The 22,045-nt window shown below is 44.2% G+C and overlaps 1 protein-coding gene across 1 annotated transcript in view; it reads left to right on the forward strand.

The window, feature by feature from the left end:
• The window catches only part of TESC (tescalcin), a 60,462-nt gene extending 38,822 nt beyond the window's left edge, over positions 1 to 21,640 (forward strand). Inside the window, exons 3-8 of the mRNA XM_043979083.1 lie at positions 1,067 to 1,147; positions 11,743 to 11,882; positions 14,447 to 14,508; positions 14,605 to 14,712; positions 19,273 to 19,320; positions 21,351 to 21,640. Coding sequence (XP_043835018.1) covers positions 1,067 to 1,147; positions 11,743 to 11,882; positions 14,447 to 14,508; positions 14,605 to 14,712; positions 19,273 to 19,320; positions 21,351 to 21,428 — 517 coding nt within the window. The 3' untranslated portion in view covers positions 21,429 to 21,640. The remainder of the gene's footprint in view (positions 1 to 1,066; positions 1,148 to 11,742; positions 11,883 to 14,446; positions 14,509 to 14,604; positions 14,713 to 19,272; positions 19,321 to 21,350) is intronic.
• The last annotated feature ends 405 nt before the right edge of the window (positions 21,641 to 22,045 follow it).

Genomic DNA, 22,045 nt, shown 5'->3' on the forward strand with positions numbered 1-22,045 from the left:
CAAACAGCCATCATTATCCAAAAGTAGATGGTGCACTCCTCCATTAGACTATAAGCTAGCTGAGGGAAGGCATCATTTTTGCATCCTCAGTGCTTAGCACAGTGCCTGGCACATAGTAGGCACTAATTGAATGCTTAATAAATAAATGCTTATTGACTTGACTTGACTTGACTCCTAACCAGAGGTCTTCAACCAAAGGCTTTCTCCAGTTGGAAAACCCTAAACCATGATCAATTCAACCCTGCCATTTTTCTTTTTTGGGCCCAATTTATTCTCCTCTGGTTCCATTCACTATTCCTATAACTTTGTGGACCAAAGTGCTCCTCCCTGGTCACCTGTCATCTTATTTAGAATTAAAGGTCCTTGAGGGTGGGCACTGTCTGATTTTGCATTTGCATCGCCAGAGCTTAACACAATGGTAAAGTGGATAAAATGCTGGGCTTGGAGTCTGGAAGGCCTGAGTTCAAATCTAGCCTCAGACACTTATTAGATGGTACAGTACATAGAGTACCAGTCCTAGAATCAGGAAGATTCATCTTTCTGAGTTCAGATCTGGCATCAGATACTCACTAGCTGGGTAATCCTGGGGAAGCCACTTAACCCTGTTTGCCTCAGTTTCTTCATCTGTCAAATGAGCTGGAGAAGGAAATGGCAAACCACTCCAATCTCTGCCAAGAAAACCCCAAATGGGGTCACAGAGAGTCAGATATAACTAAAACAACTGAACAAGACAAGTGCCTAATAAATGCTTATTTATTCATTTATTCATTCACTTACCCATGCATTTATTCATGCTGTAGACAGTTCAAGGGCAAATTGGATTGTATGGTCTCTGAGGTTCTTTCCAGCTCTCAGATTCTGTGACTCTGCCTGGTACACAGTAGGCACTTAATAAATGCTAGCTGACTGAGTGCTTCCATCTGACTTTGAATTGCTGTCCTGGCACCCATATTATTGGTTAAAAAATTATAACAACAACAACAAAAACCACCACCACCAAATAGAACAAATGACAGAAGACATGATCTGATATATTTCTCTTCTTGGTCTTTTCTTTCAAAACCAGCAAAGAAAACTTCAATAACATCCCTGACCTGGAGCTCAACCCAATCAGATCCAAAATCATCCGTGCCTTCTTTGACAACAGGTAAGAGCTCTTGGCTGGTTTATCATTCTAATGCATTTTCATTCGTATTGTCATCATTACCTTGCAATTATAAAACCATTTAATTTTTTTTCAAAGCATTTTCACGCCTAGCTAGATTCATCTTCTTCAAGTCAACAAGGGATAGAGTAAGAGGTATTATTATTCCAATTTTATTTATGAGGTTATCTCAGCAGGTACCTTGGGGATCTAATGTTATTATATTGGGTTTTGTCCAGTGACATGGCAATAGCTGGCGATTACATAACACTTTCAAGTTTGCAAATTACTTGACCTCTTTTGAGGCAGCCAGATAGCAAAGTGGGTAAAGTGGAGGGTTAGGAGTCAGTTGTGTGACCTTGGGCAAGTTAACTTCTCTAAGCCTCAGTTTCTTCATCTGTAAAATTGGGATGATAATAGCACCTACCTCCCAGGGTTATTGTGAGGATTAAATGAGATAATGAATGTAAAGGCTCTGAAAAACTTAAAACCTTATACAGGTTGTCCCAAAACTCTTTTATTTTTAGTGAGGCAATTGGGGTTAAGTGACTTGCCCAGGGTCACACTGCTAGTAAGTGTTAAGTGTCTGAGGCCGGATTTGAACTCAGGTATTCCTGACTCCAGGGCCAGTGCTCTATCCACTGTGCCACCTAGATGCCCCTAAACTCTTAGTACTCTTTAAAGCTTTAACAGCTTTTAAACTAAGACTTTTGAGACACAGTATGCATGCCAGCTATTATCTCATTGTGTGGCTAGGTGCTTCAGTGGATAAAGCATCAGCCCGGGAGTGAGGAAGACCTGAGTTCAAATCTAGCCTCAGACAATTAGTACCTATGTGACCCTGGACAAGTGACTTAACCTCAGTTTCCTTGTCTGTCAAATGAGCTGGAGAAGGAAATAGCAAACCATTTTAGCATCTTTGCCAAGAAAACCACAAATGGGGTCATGAAGAATTAGACATCACTGAACAACAATAACAATAATCTCCTTTGAGCTCTATAACAACCCTGTGAAGTAGGTACTACAAGTATTACTGTCATTTTACAGATGAGGAAACTGAGGCTCACAGAGGTTGTGTCAGGTAAGTTGTAGGAGAGGTTCTTTTTCAGGTATGGGGAACCTGGGTCCCCCAATCCATGAATTAATTTTAGGGCCTCCATAAACTTGGATGGGGGAAAAATTCCATCTTTATTTTAATTAATCTCTAAGTGACCTCACTGCCCCACAAAAAAAAAAAAAAAAGAACCCTCTAAGTGAAATTGAGCATGTTCTTCAATTATCTAAAAACATGATTCTGGGAAGGGTCCTTGGGCTTCACCAGACATGACCAAAGGGGTCCGGGACACAAAATAAGTTTGAGAAGCCCCAACTAGATTAGTTGCCAAGATACTTCCCAACTCTGAGAGTCTGTGTGTCTCTGTCCATGGTACCCAATGTCACACAACTAGTAAGGATCCAAGGTAGGATTTGAAACCAGATCTTCCTGGGGCAGCTAGGTGGCACAGCGGACAGAGCACGGGCCCTGGAGTCAGGAGTACCTGAGTTCAAATCCGGCCTCAAACACTTAACACTTACTAGCTGTGTGACCCTGGGCAAGTCACTTAACCCCAATTGCCTCACTAAAAAAAAAAAAGAAAGAAAGACAGAAAGAAACCAGATCTTCCTGACTCCAAGGCCAACACTCTGCCCTCTACAATGTACTGCTTCCTCCAACATCATGTAGCTAATAAGCAACTCATAGACTCAAGTGAAAGTATGTACAACAGGTACTTTGCAAACTTTAAAGCATTGTATAAATGCCAATTATCATTATTCATAGTAACGATAGCTAGCATTTACATAACATTTTCTTTTTGAGGCAATGGGGTTAAGTGACTTGCCCAGGGTCACACAGCTAGTGATTGTCTGAGGCAAAATTTGAACTCAGGTCTTGCTGACTCCGGGGCTGGTGCTCTACCACTTCATCACCTAGCTGCCCCATTTATATAGCATTTTAAGGTTTACAAAGTAATTTACAAGTATGTTATTGGTAGGGAAGTGCAACTAACTACTTGCCTGACACAACCTCTGTGAGCCTCAGTTTCCTCATCTGTAAAATAAGGGTAATACTTATAGTACCTACTTCACAGAGTTGTTTGTTATGGAGCTCAAATGAGATGAGATTAAAACTTCCCCCATTTCACAATAGGGAAACCAAGGCAGGCGGTAGTTAAGTGTCATAGCCAGGGTTACACAGCTAAAAAGTGCTGAGGCAGGATTCTCACTCAGGTCTTCCTGATTCCAAGTACAGTGCTCTATCTGCTTTGCCTGGTTTTTGTTGACTAGTTTTCTCCTGTAGTAGCTGCTGTGATGTAGAAATCTAGGTCTAGAAATCATTTTTCCTAACTCCTAGCTTGTTCAGTTAGACCCATCCGGAAAAAGAGCATAGAAGACTTAATAATTTCCTCTCTGGTATCCACATAATGTCTGAGAACATAAGGAAAAAGGAGGAAAGAACTGGTTTACCATTCACTCTATTTATCCTGTATATGCTTGACTATGTCAACCTGGAAATTAACAAAACCATCCATATGCTAGAATTAAGGTCTTTAATTGGGCCAGAGGAGTTATAACTCAGAATATTGCATAGCGGATGCTAGGAATACCCAAAGATGGGAACTGGGGACAGGGTATATATGGGGTAACAGAACACTGACAGATTGCCTTTGGGAAGAGTAAGCTATTCACAGATTGAATCTATCTAATGCCAAAGAACCTTTTGCATAATAAACTAAAGTCCAGGATGTAAGCCAGGGAACCTCAGGGCGTCTGGTGGGAATTGAGACAGGTGAGGATCAGTCAGTTGTTTGTCAACTCTGCCCACATCTCCCCCTACTAGAAGGTAAGCTCCTTGACAGAAGAGGCTGTTCCTTTTTGTCTTTATATCCCTAGCATTTAGCCTAGTGCCTGACACTGAGTAGGCACTTAATAAATGCCTGTTGGTTGGTTCATGATCCATTAGGTCCCTATTTTATCTTGAGGCAAAATGTGGGGAGGTTTCTTAAAAATGGAGGAAAAACTGTTGTTTGTCCTTCATTATCAAAGAGGACCATGACAGATGTCATGCCTTGCAATGAACTGGATTTAAGTGAGAGAGGGCTGTGCAAAGTCGTGGACTTCATTCCAGAGCCATCTGGGTCTAGTGCCAAGATATACATCAGATCGAATGGAGATGGTTCCAGATGTTCAAGGCAGTTTGAATTAAGTGATTTGCCCAGGGCATCTGAGGTCATATTTGAACTCAGGTCCTCCCAACTCCAGGGCTGGTGCTCTATCCACTGGGCCACCTAGAAAGGAATAATAAATTCTGTGTTCCCATGACCCCAAAGACCTGGGAGGGGCATGTTTAATAGTGATAAGGCTAGTGGTGAACAACCCAGTAGGTGGGGAGAGTAGGGCTAGGATGCCCTCCCTGGCTGAGTTAACCACTTTTAGGTCACACCTTAGCCCAGGAGGATTTTCACTTTTAAGTGGGCCACCAACCCCTCTAGCAGTTGGGGACCTCCTTTCAGAAAAATGTTCTCAATTGCATAAAATAAAATACTTAACTTAGCAGGGTTACAAAGGAAACCAATTACTAGGAAATACAATTATCAAAAGTTTACAGACCTTAAGCTAAGAACCCCTATACAGGCAAGGGGGAGAGACAAAGATAGAGGCAGACAGAGAGAGAAAAGGGAGAGGGAAAGGGAGAGAGACAAACAGAAAGAGATACAGAGAGATGGAGACAGAGATAGAGAGACATCGAGGCAGGGACAAGGAGGAGGAGAAGGAGAGAGGGAGAGAGACAGAGACAGAAAGGGGAAAACAGAGAGAGGAGAGACAGAGATACAGAGTGATGGAGACAGAGAAAGACATTGAGACAGAGACAAGGCGGAGAAGGAGGGGGCAGACAGAAACAGACAGAGACAGAGAGTTCTCTCTACACAATAACAATAGCTTGCATGTCTCTAGTGCTTTAAGGCAAACAGGGAGCTTTTACATAGATTATCTCATTTGATCCTCACCAATTTTACAGATGAGAAAACTGAGGCCCAAGCAATCATAGAAATAACTAGGTTTTATATAGCCCTTAAAGGTTTGCAAAGCATTATACATCTCATCTGATGCTCACAACAACCCTATCAGGCAGGTGCTATTATTATCTCCAGTTTATAGATAAGGAAACTGAGGCTAAGAAAAGTCAAGTGACTTGCCCAGGGTCACACAGATTAAGTGATTTGTCCAAGGCAGCAGAGCTAGGTATAATAGATCTGGGACTGGGGAGGACCTTAGAAGCCATCGAGTCCAAGAAAATGAGATACAAATTGCTCACATAGCTCATAAGGCTAAATTTGAAGCCAGATCCGCCTGACTCCCTATCCACTGAGCTGCACTGCCTTTTGAATCACAGGTCATAAGCATCTGGCATGAGATTTGAGCCCTGGCTCTCTGGTTTCAAGTGATAATGTTCTTGTCTAGCTCATACTTGACCCACTCCAATAGCTCCACCCCCCCATCAAACAAGTAGGCTTTGCTTGAAGACCTCCAATGAGAGGGAACTCACTCCTTCTTGAGGCTTCCCACGCCATTATGGGATGGCTCTCATTGTTAGGAGACCTTTCTGTCACCCAATCCAAGTTAGCGAAGTTACAAAGATGTAACTTAGACCCATTGTTCCCATTTCTGGTCTTTGGGGCCAATTGGAAGACTGAAGGGTCTTCATCCAGGTCTCAGTTTCTCTCACCTGATTGGGAGCCTGCCTGGGGCTTTGCATAATGTACCCCATCACTCCTGATATTCCAGGCTTATTATCTGGCTGTGGCTCATTCTGGGTTCTGCTTATTCCCACTCCCTCTTTCTCTCCGCCCTTTCCCCTTTCTGACACTTCAGACTTCATTAGTAAGGGGGAGGCAGATGGATGGTCCACTTGGTGCCTTGTGAGCTGCTCTGGCTTAAATTGGGAGACATCTAGAGAGAAGCATTTATTATTGAATTTTTCCATGTGCTCCTCTCTTGTTAACATGAGAAAATGAAAGTTGATCATAGGCTGAGCTGTGTAAAGAGCCCCAGACTGGAAATCAGGAATTCTGGATCTGACACTAATTAGCTTCATATGGCCAAGACACTTCTCTAGACCTCCATTTCTTCTTGTTAAATGAGAGTTGACATTATCATCATCATCTCCACCACCACCAGCATCACTTTACATGTTTTCTCATTTGAACCTCAGAAAATCAGGATTGGACAAGATGGACTCTGAGGTCCCTCCTAAAGGCAGAGCTAGGATTCTGCCTAATGAAGTGGGTGACATTATTCCCATTTTATTTTTATTTTTATTTTTATTTTGGTTTTTGGGTTTTTTTAGTGAGGCAATTGGGGTTAAGTGACTTGCCCAGGGTCACACAGCTAGTAAGTGTTAAGTGTCTGAGGCCGGATTTGAACTCAGGTACTCCTGACTCCAGGGCCGGTGCTCTATCCATTGCGCCACCTAGCTGCCCCCATTATTCCCATTTTATACATGAGGACACTGAGGCTGAGAGAGGTTAAAATCTAGAAGTCTAATTATTGAGTACCCACTATACTGGGACAGCTAGGTGGCACAGTGGATAGAGCACTGGCCCTGAAGTCAAGAGGACCTGAGTTCAATTATGACCTCAGACACTTACTAGCTGTGTAACCCTGGTCAAGTCACTTAACCCCAATTGCCTTAAACACCCTGGGCCATCTTCAGTCATCCTGATAGATATCTTTTCTTTTTTTTGGTGAGGCAATTGGGGTTAAGTGACTTGCCTAGAGTTACACAGCTAGTAAGTGTGTAAAGTGTCTGAGGCTGGATTTGAACTCAGGTCCTCTTGACTTCAGGGCCAGTGCTCTATCCACTGCACCACCTAGCAGCCCCCCCCCCCCCATAGATATCTTACCACTAGACCCAGATGGCTCTGGAGAAGAGAGTGAGGCTGGTGACCTTGCACAGCCCTTCCTCATTTAAATTCAATTCAGTGCAAGTCATGACATCACCCCAATGTCACTGTCCTCTCCAAGAATGAAGGACAAACAACAACAACAACCTGCTAAGCTCAAGTCTTGATGTCATTGCATGAGTGACCTTGAGCCAGTATCTTCACCTTAATGGGCCTCAGTTTCCTTTTCTATAAAATGAGATGACCTTGAAAGTCCCATCCGGCTCCAGCTCCATAATCATATGACCCCTTTTCCCAGGCTTCATTACTATTTCGGGAGAAGTACTGGAGCTGTGGAGTCTTGGGTACAGTAATTTGGTGCTGAACCTCATTGACGTGCTAAGAGTATGGTAGAGGGGAGACCTGGGGACCCATGAGGACTTGGGGGGTGCACTTTGTAAAAGATTAGGGGTTGATTTCATATGAGAGACACCATTGAATTTGGAAGGTGAGAAGTGACCAGCCATCACCTTTAGGATGAAATAGATTCAAACTCCACACTGCATCCTATATCAATTTGTTTATTTCCACATCAAAAACACTCATCCCAATATAAAAAGCCCTCCACAATCTGGCTGCCACCTACCTTTCCCCAGCAGGCGCGTAATCAAGGTTTGTTGAATGGAAATGAGAGCCAGGAGGTGGTTTCGCATGAGGGGAGAAGAGCCAATGGAAAATAACAAATCAGGAGATTGGTAGGAATGGGAGAGCAAAAGACTCAAATACTTAATTAGTGCCAGAAACCCAGAGACCAGCTGCGGTAGCTTGGATAATATGCTACTTCTGCAACCTGCCTCATAGGGTTATTGTGAGCATCAGGCCATTCACGCTGTCTCTCTTCTCCAGTTACCTTGAATGTTCTCATCTGGGTGCCTTCTTGTGCCCCCTATTAAAATGTTAGCTCCTTAAACACAGGGTCCTTTTTGCTTCTGCTTTGACACATTCTGCATTCATCACAGCACCTTGTATATCATAAGCACTTGATTTCAACTATTTTTCAGTCATGTCTGACTCTCCATGACCCCATTTGGGGTTTTCTTGACAGAGAGACTGGAACAATTTGTCATTTCCTTCTCCAGCTCACTTGACAGATGAGGAAACTGAGGCAAACAGGGTAAAGTGACTTGCCCAGGGTCATATAGCTAGGAAGTGTCTGAAGCTGGATTTTCACTCAAGTAGATGCCTTCCCAGCTCTAGGCCTGGCACTGTATCCAGTGCATCACCTGGCACTTAATAAATGTTTGTTGAGTTGGCATTTTGTGAACCTTAATGTTGCAAGGTCAACCATAATAGAGTTTGAAGAAGAGTCAGACAGATTGGGAGAACAACCAAGATCTCAATGGGTCAATAAGCATTTAAATATTAAAGACAGTACCACCTAATCCAAGGAAGAAGAGAGTATCCTTGGGGGTTTTGCCTGAGAGTCCTTGGGTGTTCCCTTGATAAAACCTGTCTGCATTACTTCCTTAGCTCTGTTGGGGACCTCTGTTGTGGGTCACCATCAGACCAATGGAACTCCATTGATAATGCAGCAGCATTGATAATAGGGTGCAGAGCACTGGGCTTGGCCTCAAGAAGAATCATCTTCCTGAGTTCAAATCTGCTCTCAAGAAACTAGCCCAGTGACCCTGGGCAAGTCACTTCACCCTGTTTGCCTGAGTTTCCTTATCTGTAAAATGAGCTGGAGAAAGAAATGGCAAACCACTCCAGCATCTCTGCCAAGAAACCCCCAAATAGGGTCACAGAGAGTTGGACACAACTGAAAAATGACTTAACAACTCGCTGATAATAATAATAATAATAATAATAATAATAGACATTTACATAGCACTTTAAGCTTTGCAAAAATCACAGGACAGGAAGAAAGAAGCCAGACTGGTTATAGCTGAGATTTAATTAGATTTTAATATAGAAAAAACATGGCAAAGTGGGGAAAGGACTGGGCTTGGAGCCAAGAAAACTGGGTTCTATTCCCTTCCTAGCCTTGGAAGCAAGGTAAGTCTCTTCACATCGATGTCTCTCCAGCAACTGCCATTGTGGCAGTTTATTAAGCACCTACTATGTTCCAGACCCTGTGCTTAGAACTTTTATATCTTCTTTACAACAACCCTATTATTATCTCCATTATACTATCATTTGCTAGTACTACTACTAGTCATAGTACTAATAGTAGTTACTATTACTACTAGTAGTAATAGTACTACTACTATTTCTACTGCTGCTGCTGCTACTACTACTACAACATTATAGTTCATACTATTATTATATCCATTTTATAGTTGAGGAAACTGAGGCAGGCAGAAATTAAATGACTTACCCAGGGTCACAAGCTAGTTAGTGCCTGAGGCCAGGTTTTAATGCTAACCATCTTGACACCCATGACTTTCTTAGATGGATACTCAAATTGGGGTTTGTAAGACAGTCTGATGCATGTAGGGACAGTGGGTTTAGAAGCCAGTAGCCAACTTATTCATCGGGCATTCAGAGATAGACAAGGAGGGAAGGTGCCTGGTGATCTCGGTGACTGGACCATCCCCTTTCTATTTATGTAGACCAAGTGGTTGCCAAGGAAGAGAAGATTAGGGAAAGGTACCACCCTGGGTTTGACTAGGAGCCACCCTGGGATTCAGATAGTATTATGTAAATATTTGAAATATGGCAGCACCCAAAAAGGGAGAGAGGACTTAGCTGGGGGAATAAGAGAGAGAGAACCCTAAATTTGAACTCAGGTCTTAATAACTGTAGGCCTGGAGCTCTATCCACTGTGCTCCCTCTGCCTCAATTCCTCATCCCTTCCACTTTCAGGAAAGAGCCACATAGACAGGATGATTCCCTGCCTTTCTATATACCCTTTAAGAAAGGGATTCCGTGGCTTCCTTCAGTGTCTTGTTCCAGCTTTGGTTCCACCCTCCGGTTCTCTCCTGTCCAACCTCAGGGCTTCCTGTTGCACCTTAAGCCACGTTAGGAGCATCTGGGAGCTAATGCATGTTCTGGGTAAATACAGGGGGCTATTTTTACATGGTGTATATTTAGTCTACATCTCAGCCACAAGAACAGTGAGATTATTTTAAACAACATGTCTGGAGTGGGAGAAGCTTTGTAATGCAGATGATTTAAGAGGAGGGACAACGTTTGGAAGAAGTGCTGAAGCAAAGGTGCTTCCTGCAACATGCAGGGAAGATCTCTCTGTGTCTCTCCTTCCTCGGACTTTATTCTGCATGGGATTTCCTTCTTGTTCCCAGCTCTGGGTCTTAGCTCTTCTTAGGGAAAGTCCCCTTGGGATGAGAAGATTTAGAGCCGGGAGACACTTCAGTGCTCATCTAGCCACAATGCCTTATTTTATAGGTAAGGAAACTGAGGCCCCATGAAGTGACCTGCTCAAGAACAATTCAGCTCTTATTAGCGGGGTGCCCTGAGGCAAGTCATTTGACTTTGCCTCAGTTTTGACACTTGCAAGCGGTGGGAACTTGAGTAAGTTCTCTGGGCCTTAGTTTTCTCATCGGTAAAATGGAGATAATAATATGTCTAGTTCCTACCTTGAAGGTACTAGAAGGTTGCATTGAGGTGATCAAATGAGTATCATAAATTTTGTCATCTATTTTTATTAGTTAGAAAACAGAATGGGCAAATCCTCCTAGGAATAAAGATGATGGGCCACTGAGGGAATGATATTGGAAGATTTGCCCTCACCAACTAGGGGCAACTACCTTCCCTTCACAGTGTTGAGGTTAGGTCACTCAGGTAGGGAAATGAACAGAACCAGGGATCTTGATGGTCACCTCACATGAATTGTTTCTTGTCCCAAGAAAGTGGGTGAGCTTTTATCAAGGCTGATTTGAACCACTTCAAAAGTTAGCTAGGGGGCGCCATACTGTATGGGGACCTAGAGTCAGGAAGACTCATCTTCCTGAGTTCAAATCTGGACTCAGACGCTTACTAGTGACCCTGGGCAATTCACTGCACTCTGTTTTTTCGTCTATAAAATGAGTTGAAAAAGGAAATGGCAAACCACTTCAGCATCTTTCCCAAGAAAACCCCAAATGAGGTCACAAAGAGTTGGACATGACTGAAATAACTGACCACCACCAGTAACAAAAGTCATCTTAGAAATTAGAAAACACCACCCCAAGATTTTTTTAAAAAAACCCTTGTCTTGGGGGCAGCTAGGTGGCGCAGTGGATAAAGCACCAGCCCTGGATTCAGGAGTACCTGAGTTCAAAACCGGCCTCAGACACTTGACACTTACTAGCTGTGTGACCCTGGGCAAGTCACTTAACCCCCATGGCCCCGAATAAACAAAACAAAACAAACAAACAAAAACCCTTGTCTCTACATCATAATCTCATAAACAGAGTATGAGGTAAAAAAAAAAAATCAAGAGATCTGAGTTCTTGGCCTAGCATCACCACAAAAGAGATGTGTGGCCTTGGGTAAGTGATATGACTGCCCTGTGCCTCAGTTGTCCTATCTGTAAAATTCAGATGCCATTAGTGTACAGTGAGAAATTTTCTGTGAAGAAATGAAGAAAAGTTATTAGGAAAGATAGCTTATAAATATTTTTTTCCTTGAGCAGAATCAGTCCTAACTTTTTTCCTCTCTCCCTAATTTCTTCTGGAGGAACCTCCGAAAAGCACCCAATGGCTTGGCTGATGAGATTAACTTTGAAGATTTCTTGACCATAATGTCTTACTTTAGACCAATTGAGACCAACATGGATGAGGAACAGCTGGAGCACTGCAGAAAGGAGAAGCTAAGATGTAAGTTTGATGGGAAGGCTCCCTCTTGTTCAGTTGCCATAGGAAGGCCCCAGAAGGCTGTAGACTAGACAGTGTGTACCCCCAATTGTCTGAGCCAGGATTTGAACCCAGACCTAGTATGCATTCTAGTATATTATCAGGGATCCTTATATGGGGTGTCCCCAAAATCTTAGTGCAGTTCCAAACTATGAAAGCCTAAAATGGCACAAAGACTTTTGGGAGCACTTGTTATGGTATGTTATTGTAGGACTGTGCTGTGTTCTGAGTATACAAATAGAAAAGCAAGATAGTCCCTGATTTTAAGAAGCTTATGTTCTAATGAGGGGAAACAACCCCTAGAGGAGGGGTCAGGTGCAGGGCAGATGGAAAGTCCCTAGGGAACAGCAGCATTTACAGTCTTGTAACAAGACCCAGATCTTGTTTACCTACAGTGATGAGGGCACAAGAGCAAGATGATTCCATGAGGTAAATAATGCCCAAGTGAGTTATTATTATTTTTTTTCAGGGCAGTGAGGGTTAAGTGACTTGCCCAAGGTCACACAGATAGTAAGTGTCAAGTGTCTGAGTCCGGATTTGAACTCAGGTCCTCCTGAATCCAGAGCCAGTGTTTTATCCACTGTGCCACCTAGCTGCCCCCATGAGTTATTGTTATTAATAAAGACAGGTGCATGGCATAGCAGATAAAGAGCCAGAATTGGAGTCAGAAAGACCTGGGTTCAAACCTTGCCTTCAATACATAACAACATGTGACTGTGGATACTGAACCATTAGCAGCTACTCTTTTGAGTCCATCCACTAGTTATGAATACATCTGATTGCATGAATATCTAATCCATATCTCTCCATTTTCTCCATAAAAAGAGTATGCTATACTTCATCACAAGCTTCATTAAAATCTAGTCACCACATTCTCCTCATCTTCTAGTCTAATAAACCTGTCCAAAAAAAAAGAAAAGAAAAGAAATGAGATCAGCGAGAGGTATAACCTGTGCTTGATGAAGCCAGGTTGGCTCTTTGTAATCACTGCTTTCTTTTCTAGATGTTCGCCCACCATCTCTTTAATGATATGTTCTAGGACTTTCCCAGGAACAGAAGTCAAGTACACTGGCCTATAGTGTGGCAGGTTCTGCTCTCTTTCCTTTTTTGAAAATTAGGGCATTTGTCCTTCTCCAATCTTGTGGTACCTTTCTCATCTCCCATGATCTTTTGATATCATAATAGTGGTTGATCAAGGGCAAGTCAAAAATATATTCTTATTTATCTTAAGTATCAAATTGGTGTGGGTTATTTTTGTTCTGTCATTCCAATAAAGGTGATTCTCTTTGGAAGAGAAAACAGAAGCAAAAGAAGCTCTACCTTCCCTTCTGTCCATTATGATTGTCCCATGCACCCCAAGGAAAGATCTTGTCCCTTTTCTGATTAGTTTTCTTCTGATATAGCTTAAAACTTTTTTATTGTTCTTAACTTCCCTCATTAGCCTGAGCTCATTTTGAGTTTTATCACTTCCTACATTATTTATACATGGAAAATGTCTCATGAGATAAAGTGGATGTATATAAGCAGAAGTGGGACAATCACTTCTTGGGACTATTGTAGACAGGATCAAGTGGAGAGGTAGGATTAAGTCACTCCCTATTCCCAAAATTTTGATCCCAAATGGACTGGATTAGACTTATTTTATCTAATTCCAGTTCAGTGGATATAGCATTGGTCCTGGAGTCAGGGAGACCTGAGCTCAAATTCAGCCTCTGACACCTACTAACTGTGTGACCTTGGGCAAGTCACCTAACCTCATTTGCCTCAGTTTCCTCATCTGTAAAATGAGCTGGAGAATACGAAATGGCAAACCACTCCAATATCTCTGCCAAGAAAATCCCAAATTGGGTCAAGAAGAGTCAGACACGACTGAAATGGTTAAACAACAACAGCAAACCTAGTTCCAGAGGACAGAATAAGTGGATATAAAAAGCAGACTGACTTTGCCTCAACCTACAGAAGAATGACCTAATAATCAGAACATTCAATGATGGAATGACCTGCTTTGCAGGGTGGTGACTTTCTCAACCACAGTGGAGTCAGGCAGATGTAGGCTGAGGAGCTAAGGACAACACTGGCCAGAGTGCCCAGTCCCATCCTCTTTGTGTACTGGAAAGATTACAATGCAAATAACCCAGAGGTGGCCACGGCATAATGTACCATGATCCATTTCTGTAGTGAGTTTTAGCTTTCTGATTTGGCTTTTTGGTCTTCTCTCTCTTAGTTGGGTTGATTTCAGAAGAGGAAGGAAGGCAGCTAATCCAAGGGTCAAGTGGGGAGAGAATGGGAACATAGCTCTTTTCTGGCTTCTATGTACAATAGAGGACCTCATGATCTGGAAGCTAACCCAAGATAATAAATAACCAAGGGTATTTCCTAGGGTAATTCTATTTTCACACCAGGCTAACTGAATCTTAATCTCTCTCTCTCTCTCTCTCTCTCTCTCTCTCTCTCTCTCTCTCTCTCTCTCTCTCTCTCTCTCTCTCTCTCTCCCTCTCCCTCTCCCTCTCTCTCCTGCCCCTCCCTAGTTCTCTTTCACATGTACGACTCTGACAGTGATGGACGGATCACCTTGGAAGAATATCGAAATGTAAAGTATGCTCCCCACCTTGGCCCTTTCCTTGCCTTTCAGGAGGCCTCTGTAGACTGACTCAGATGTCACTCACATCTGTCTCTGCCTTGGTAGGTGGTAGAGGAACTGCTTTCTGGAAACCCCCACATTGAAAAGGAGTCAGCCAGATCCATTGCTGATGGAGCCATGATGGAGGCTGCCAGTGTCTGTGTGGGACAAATGGTGAGCTTTCCTGCAGCAAGAAGATGGGTGTCCAGCTCAGGGTATTGGCATCTGGCAGGGCTTGGCATTAAGCCTGGGTCCAGTTTGGAGTTCAGAGAAGGAAGGAAGGAAGGCAAAAAGGAGGGAGGGAGGGAGGAAGGAAGGAAGGAAGGAGAGATGGAAGGAGGGAAGGAAGAAAGAAAAGAAGGAGGGATGGAAGGAGGGAAGGAAGAAAGGAAAGAAGGAGGGATGGAAGGAGAGAAGGAAGAAAGGAAAGTAGGAGGGATGGAAGGAGGGAAGGAAGAAAGGAAAGAAGGAGGGAGGGAGAAAGGAAGGGGGAAGGAAGGAAGAAGGTGGGAGGGAGGAGGAAGAAGAGAGGCAAGGAAGGAAGGAAAGAAAAAAGGGATGGAGGGAAGGAAGGAAGGAAGAAAGGAGGAGGAAGGTATCAAGGAAGGAAGGAAGAAGGGAGGGGGCGAAGGAAGGGAAAGCAGGTAGGAAGGAAAGGAAGGATGGAGGGAGGAAGAAGAGGAAGAAGCATTTCTTAAGCATTTACTCTGTGCAGTGTACCATGCTAAATGTTAAATGAGGGATAAAACAGGTGGTTTCATCAATGGAGGCCTTTAAGCAGGGCCTGGTGAGCCCTGTTGATGGAGAAGGGCTTCTTGTCCAGGTAAGGGTGGCCCCGGGTGGCTTTGGAGACCCTTTCCAACTCTGAGGTTTTGTTCCCACACTTGAGCAAAGCCTGGAGGGCGCCGGGGTTGGAGTTGGGAGCAGAAGGGTTGGGGACAATGGAAATGATGGAGGAAAAGCTGGGAAATGATGTGAAAAACCCAAAGTGAGAGACTCGGGTGAGTCAGGCTTTCCACGGTCCTCTCTGTGTGCAGAGGGGGACCAGCTTGGAGCAAGCCGACCTTTTAAAGCAACAGCTCCAGAACGACGTTAGCTCTGCCCGGCTTCTCCCTTCTTGGGTAATAACTTAGTAAGGGCTTTTAAGGTGCCTGAAACTGGGAAGGGCCACAGCTGTAATGGTGCCGCTAGGTGGCGCCATGGTGCAGAGTGTTGGGCCTGGACTCAGGAAGGCTCATCTGCCAGAATTCAAATCTAGCCTCAAATGCTTTCAGGCTGTGTGACCCTGGGCAAGTCACTACACCATGTGTGCCTCGGTTTCCTCATCTGTAAAATGGGCTGAAGAAGGAAAGGGCAAAGCACTTCCAGTATCTCTGCTAAGGAAACTCCAAATGGGGGCGGCTAGGTGGCACAGTGGATAGAGCACCAGCCCTGGAGTCAGGAGTACCTGAGTTCAAATCCAGCCTCAGACACTTAACACTTAATAGCTGTGTGACCCTGGGCAAGTCACTTAACCCCAATTGCCTCACTTAAAAAAAAAAAAAAGAAAACTCCAAATGGGGTCACGGAGAGTCAGGCATGACTGTCAATAACAACAGCTATAATAATAATAATGATAATAAAAACTAGCATTTATATTATGCATTTAGAGTTTGAAAAACTATTTCATTTGATCCTCACAACAACCCTGGAAGGTGGATGCTTTTATGATCCCCTTTTTAGAGAAGAGGGAAATGAGGCAGGTGGAAGTGACTTATCCAGGTTCACACAGCTAGTAAGTGTCTGAGGCTGGATTTGAACTCAGGTCTTTCTGACTTCAGGTCCAATGCTCTTCTCCACTGGATCAACTAGTGACCCTTTAGCTGTATTCCCTCTTCCTTTAAAGGGGGAGAGATGGAAGCCTTGGTGTCAGTCATGGGGCCCATTCTCATCTGTGTTGATTTTGTTCTGGATTCAATAGTACCCAACCTAACCATGGCTGCTCACCCAGCCTGAAAGACTAGTCAGGCCTTAGTTGGTTTTTCCCCTTGAGCGTTTGTCCATCCTTGAACGGGGTAAAAGTTGAGATCTTCACATCGGTAGCTTGAGTCATGAAATGTCTGTCTTCTTTGTGGCATCCCGAGAGGAGTGGAGAGGTGTTTCAGCTGATGAAAAGCTCACACATGTCTCCTAATTATATTACTGAAACTGGGAGACAGATTGCCGGCTGCAGCAGTATGATCTCAGGCCCTGGGACTGTCCCTGGAGATAGAGGCTTTGGGTCATTTTATTTACTCGTCTTTTCCAGACTGGTCTTTTGGTCCTGAGGGAGGCTTTTGGCTGGGTTGAAATCTGGTACATTCAGCAAATTAAACCACAGCAGCACAGAGGCCGATCAAGAGGGCCGGGATACCCGGCTTGCTTCCGTGCTGGGCCAAACTCCCATTTGATTTAATTATACTTTCCCTCCTTAAATTACTCCCAATCCTACTTCAGTTTCAATTGGTGACAGCATTCTTAATTTGCCATAGTAAAATTGTTGGCAGCTGTTGAGCAACATAAAATCCACAGACGCATTTTAGTAGCTGCCCAACTGATATGTGTGCCTGTGTGTGTGTGTGTGTGTGTGTGTGTGTGTGTGTGTGTGTGTGTGCGCGCGCGAGTGTGTTCTCTGTGCATTTTCCCAATATCACTCCATCTTTGCTAAGGTCATCCCATCTAATGCCTCATCATGGCATGGTGACCCCGGGCACTCAAAAGCCATGCCAGGGAGCACAAGCTTTGACAGATCCTAGCCAGGCTTGGAAAGGCTTCAAGTGTGGGGCCAGCGATGGATTGTACATCTGGAGACATGTGGGTTAGGTCATAGAATCGTTAGGCAAATTCAGAACTTATAGAATGGCTAGACCCAAAGTACAGTAGGCAGCGAGGTGACCCAATGGATAGTGTGCTGGGCAGTTACTAGCTGTGTGACCCTGGGGAAGTTGCTTGGCTTCGGTTTGCCTCAGTTTCTTTTTTTTTTTTTTTTTAGTGAGGCAATTGGGGTTAAGTGACTTGCCCAGGGTCACACAGCTAGTAAGTGTTAAGTGTCTGAATCCAGATTTGAACTCAGGTCCTCCTGACTCCAAGGCCAGTGCTCTATCCACTGCGCCACCTAGCTGCCCTGTCTCAGTTTCTTTATCTGTGAAATAGGGGTAATGATAGAACCTACAGGCCAGGGTGGTTGTGGGGATGAAATGAGAGAATATTTGTAAGGTGATTTGTAGTTAAAACCCTCTTATTGTGGTGGTTGTTATTTAATGGTTAGCTGCCATTTGCATGGTCTCTAGTAGAATGTCCCAGACATCTGTCCTTAACCTTATGTTGTTCAACCACCTCATCAATGGCTGGGATAAAGACATAGATGACACATTTATCAAGATTGCAGGTGACGGGGGCAGCTAGATGGTGCAGTGGTAAAGCACCGGCCCTGGATTCAGGAGGACCTGAGTTCAAATCCGGCCTCAGACACTTGACACTTACTAGCTGTGTGACCCTGGGCAAGTCACTTAACCCTCATTGCCCTGCAAAAACAAAACAAAACAAACAAACAAAAAGATTGCAGTTGACACAAAGCAGGAACGAACAGCCAGTGCCTCATATGACAGCATCTTAAGGGGCTAGAAATATGGTCCATGATTAAGATCATGAAATCTAAGAGAGACATAGCTGTAAAGTATTCGATTGGGGGTAAAAAAGATCAACTTCAGAATTACAAGATGGAGGAAAACAGGGTTGGGGGCTCCTTTGGATAACCGCAAAGCCAGTGGCCATCAACATTGTGATGTGGTGGCCTTAGTCTCTTGAGCTCATTTAAGAAAGGGACAGCATCCAGGACTAGGGAGGTGATGGGCTGACCCAGCCCTGGTCAGATTCCTCGTGGAGTATTGTGTTCATTTTGCACATATGCACGTATGATATGCTAAGAAAATAATGGATCCATGAAGGGTCTGCAGGCATTCACACCACCTCTACACCTACTCAGCTGTGGGACACACAGAAAAGTCAGTTCAATTCAGCGCACTGGGCAACTTTCTTTTCTTTTCTTTTCTTTTTTTTTAACTTTTTTTTTTGCGGGGCAATGAGGGTTAAGTGACTTGCCCAGGGTCACACAGATAGTAAATGTCAAGTGTCTGAGGTCATATTTGAATTCAGGTCCTCCTGAATCCAGGGCTGGTGCTTTATCCACTGTGCTCCGGGTCTCTCTCTAAAGCAAAATTGATGGTCAACTTCAGTGGAAGTCAATGCCAGGAGTTCTCCCCCTTCCCCAAATGAAATTACATATTGAGAACCTCTCCTCCCCAATCCTGTCTATGCATGCACACACACATTCATATATGATATATGCATATAAACACATCATACATACAGACACACACACACATACATATACACACACACACTCCTGGGGTTGGTGAAATCTCTTTGCTGGCTCACCCTCAGCTGAACCGTATTTCCAAATGAGTCATTTTCCTTCCCTTCTCCTCATCAGTTCTTCCCCCTGCCCCCCCCCAGAAGCCCAGCCTCCTTTCCTTGGAATCCAGTGTCCCTTGAGGTGTCCACACCCTCCTGTCCTCAGACTCTTGCTGTGCCAGACTGGACCGGCGGGGGAAGGAGGTGGGGGGAAGGGGGCTGATTATGGAGGACACTTTTGTCCCTTCCTCTCTCCCAGGACGCCCCCCAGTGTTTGTTCATTTGTGTTTGCTTTCTCCCCAGCAACCGGATCAAGTGTACGAGGGAATCACCTTTGAGGACTTCCTAAAGGTGGGTGCTACGGGAGGAAGCAGGAGGGACAGAAGAGGGTTCTTAGGAGCCTGTGGTGGCCATTCCCAGTTTGTGGTTGTTCTCTCTGGCTTCTGCGGTGATTGTGGCTGTGGGAGGGAGATGCCAAAGCTCTGGGTCCCATGAAGCTGTGACTTCTCCCAATTTCTGGCCTCCTTGCTGCCCGGGTACCATGTCTGACATGTAAGAGAAGCAGGCACGTAAGAGGCTGGAAGTTCTCAGTTCAGAAATGCTCAGCGGTCATCCGTGCTTCCCAAGGGCATCCTCTCCCCTTATACTTGGAGTCCACGAAGAGAAAAGGGATACCAAAGAAATGTGAGGGGGAAGGGAGGAGAGGGAGAGACAGAGACAGAAGGGGAGAGACAAAGAGGGAAGAGACAAAGAGACAGACAGAGAGACACAGAGACAGAAACAGAGACAGAGATAAGAGGAGAGACAAGTAGGGAAGAGACAAGAAGAGACACACAGAGAGAGGAGAGACAGAGACAGAGAGGCAGAGATACAGAGAGAAGGGGAGAGACAAGGAGGGAAGAGACAAAGAGAAAGACAGAGACACAGAGACAGAAACAGAGACAGAGAGAAGGGGAGAGACAAGGATGGGAGAGACAAGGAGGGAAGAGACACAGAGAGAGGAGAGAGAGACAGAGAGAAAGAAGGGGAGAGACAAGGAGGGAGGGGGAGAAGAAAAGGAGGATGGGGGGGTGGGGAGTAGAGAGACAGAGAGATCTGGAGTACAGAATACTGGATTAGAATTAAGCTCGACTGACATTCTATTCCCAGTCAGATGTCTGACTTTCACTCACCTTTCTGGGGCCTCAATGTCTCACTTTGTAAAAAGAGAATGGCCTTTACCCCTTCCCAGGTGTATTGTAAAGACAAGGAAGGTAATCGTCACGAAAGTGTTTGCTCTGTCTCAGGGAAGGAGAAGCTGCAGGTCATTCATTATTAATCGTAGAGTCCTAAGCCCAGAGCCTCAATTCAATACTTAATAACTTGCATTTAGTGCTGTTCTGATCACCTTGAAAAGAGAGGAAGAAAACACGCAGATTAAGTGCCTATTAAGTTCCAAGAGCTATCTTGAAAAATATTCTGTCATTTGATCCTCACAATAACCCTGTGGGGTAAGTGCTATCATTATCACCCCATTTTACAGGTGAGGTAGGTGAAGGTGAAGTAACTTGCCCAGGGTCACATAGCTGATAGATATCTGGGACCAGATTTGAACTCATGTCTTCCTAATTCCAGGCCCAGGGTTCTATCCACTGTACAACCTAAGAGGCCTCTAAGGCTAGAAAGGAACATTAACTTCATAGTCAAATTAACCCCTTTGAAAATAGAAGGACTTTTCTAACTCCCCTCCTCTATTCATACCTATGGTAGAGACATAAGTGACTAATTTTTTTTTGTTTTGGGTGGGGCAATGAGGATTAAGTGACTTGCCCAGGGTCACACCAGCTAGTGTCAAGTGGCTGAGGTCACATTTGAACTCAGGTCCTCCTGAATCCTGAGCTGGTGCTTTATCCACTGCGCCACCTAGCTGCCCCCCAGTGACTAATTTTCATTGGTCACTTTTTACCTGCTTTGGAAATTTTCAAACCTGGATGAGGCATTGCTTTGATTTTTCTCTTATGACTAATGCAGAAATAGGATTAATGTTATTATGTGTATATATATATGTATATATGTGTATATATGTATATGTGTGTATGTGTGTGTGTGTATGTGTGTGTATATATATATATATATATATATATATATATCAGATTACCTGCTGTCTAGGGGAGGGGGGAGGGAGGGAGAAAAATCTGAAATTGGAAAGCTTGTATAAACAAAAGTTGAGAACTATCTTTACATGTAACAGGAAAAAAATACTTTATTAATTTAAAAAAAAACTGGATGAGGGGCGGTGCTGCAGGGAGGGGGCCGAGAATATGGACCAGTCAGCATGAAGCCACTTCCCTGAACAAGTCTTGGCGATCTCCCTTTAATGGTGACCTGTCGTCCCATTCCAGATCTGGCAGGGGATAGATATAGAGACCAAGATGCACGTCCGCTTCCTCAATATGGAGACCATTGCCCTTTGCCATTGACCTCAGCCGGCCTCCTCTGGTCCTGAGAAGAGCTCTCCCCACAGGGCAAAGATGACTCGGGAGCCTGTGGGCCCCAAATGAATGTGGGTTTTCTTTGCTACTGACATGTATACAATCAACTTGCTAATGTGCTTCTATTGTTTTCCTATACAGAATGGATGGTCTGTGAGACGACTCTTTTTATCTCTAATAAATTAGGTTTTGTTAATGAACTGGTCTTCGGGTCTGTTCACAGAATAACAGGCTAAGAATTGGAAGGGTCATCAGAGGTCATTTAGGCCAACGCAGTTTGGCACATACCTTTCTCCAAAAGGGTCCTGCCCGCCCCGTGAAAGCATTAAGGTTAACAAGACATTGGATAAAGGACTGGTTTTCTTGAATCTGACAAAACAGGCAAAGTAGGGTTCATATCCAAGCCTCTTGACCATCAGGGAAACTTTGCACCTCCTTCCACAAGTCTTCCAGCAACCCTCTCCCCTAGTGGATCCCTCAATCCCTTGGGGGTTATACAATCATCTTAAGTAAGGAGTAATGAAGGGAGGCAGCTGGGTGGCTCAGGATAGGGAACTGGGCCTGGAGTCAGGAAGACCCAAGTTTAAATCCAGCCTCAGGCACTC

The sequence above is a fragment of the Dromiciops gliroides genome, chromosome 1, assembly GCF_019393635.1.
Source record: "Dromiciops gliroides isolate mDroGli1 chromosome 1, mDroGli1.pri, whole genome shotgun sequence".
In the NCBI taxonomy this organism is placed as follows: domain Eukaryota; kingdom Metazoa; phylum Chordata; class Mammalia; order Microbiotheria; family Microbiotheriidae; genus Dromiciops; species Dromiciops gliroides.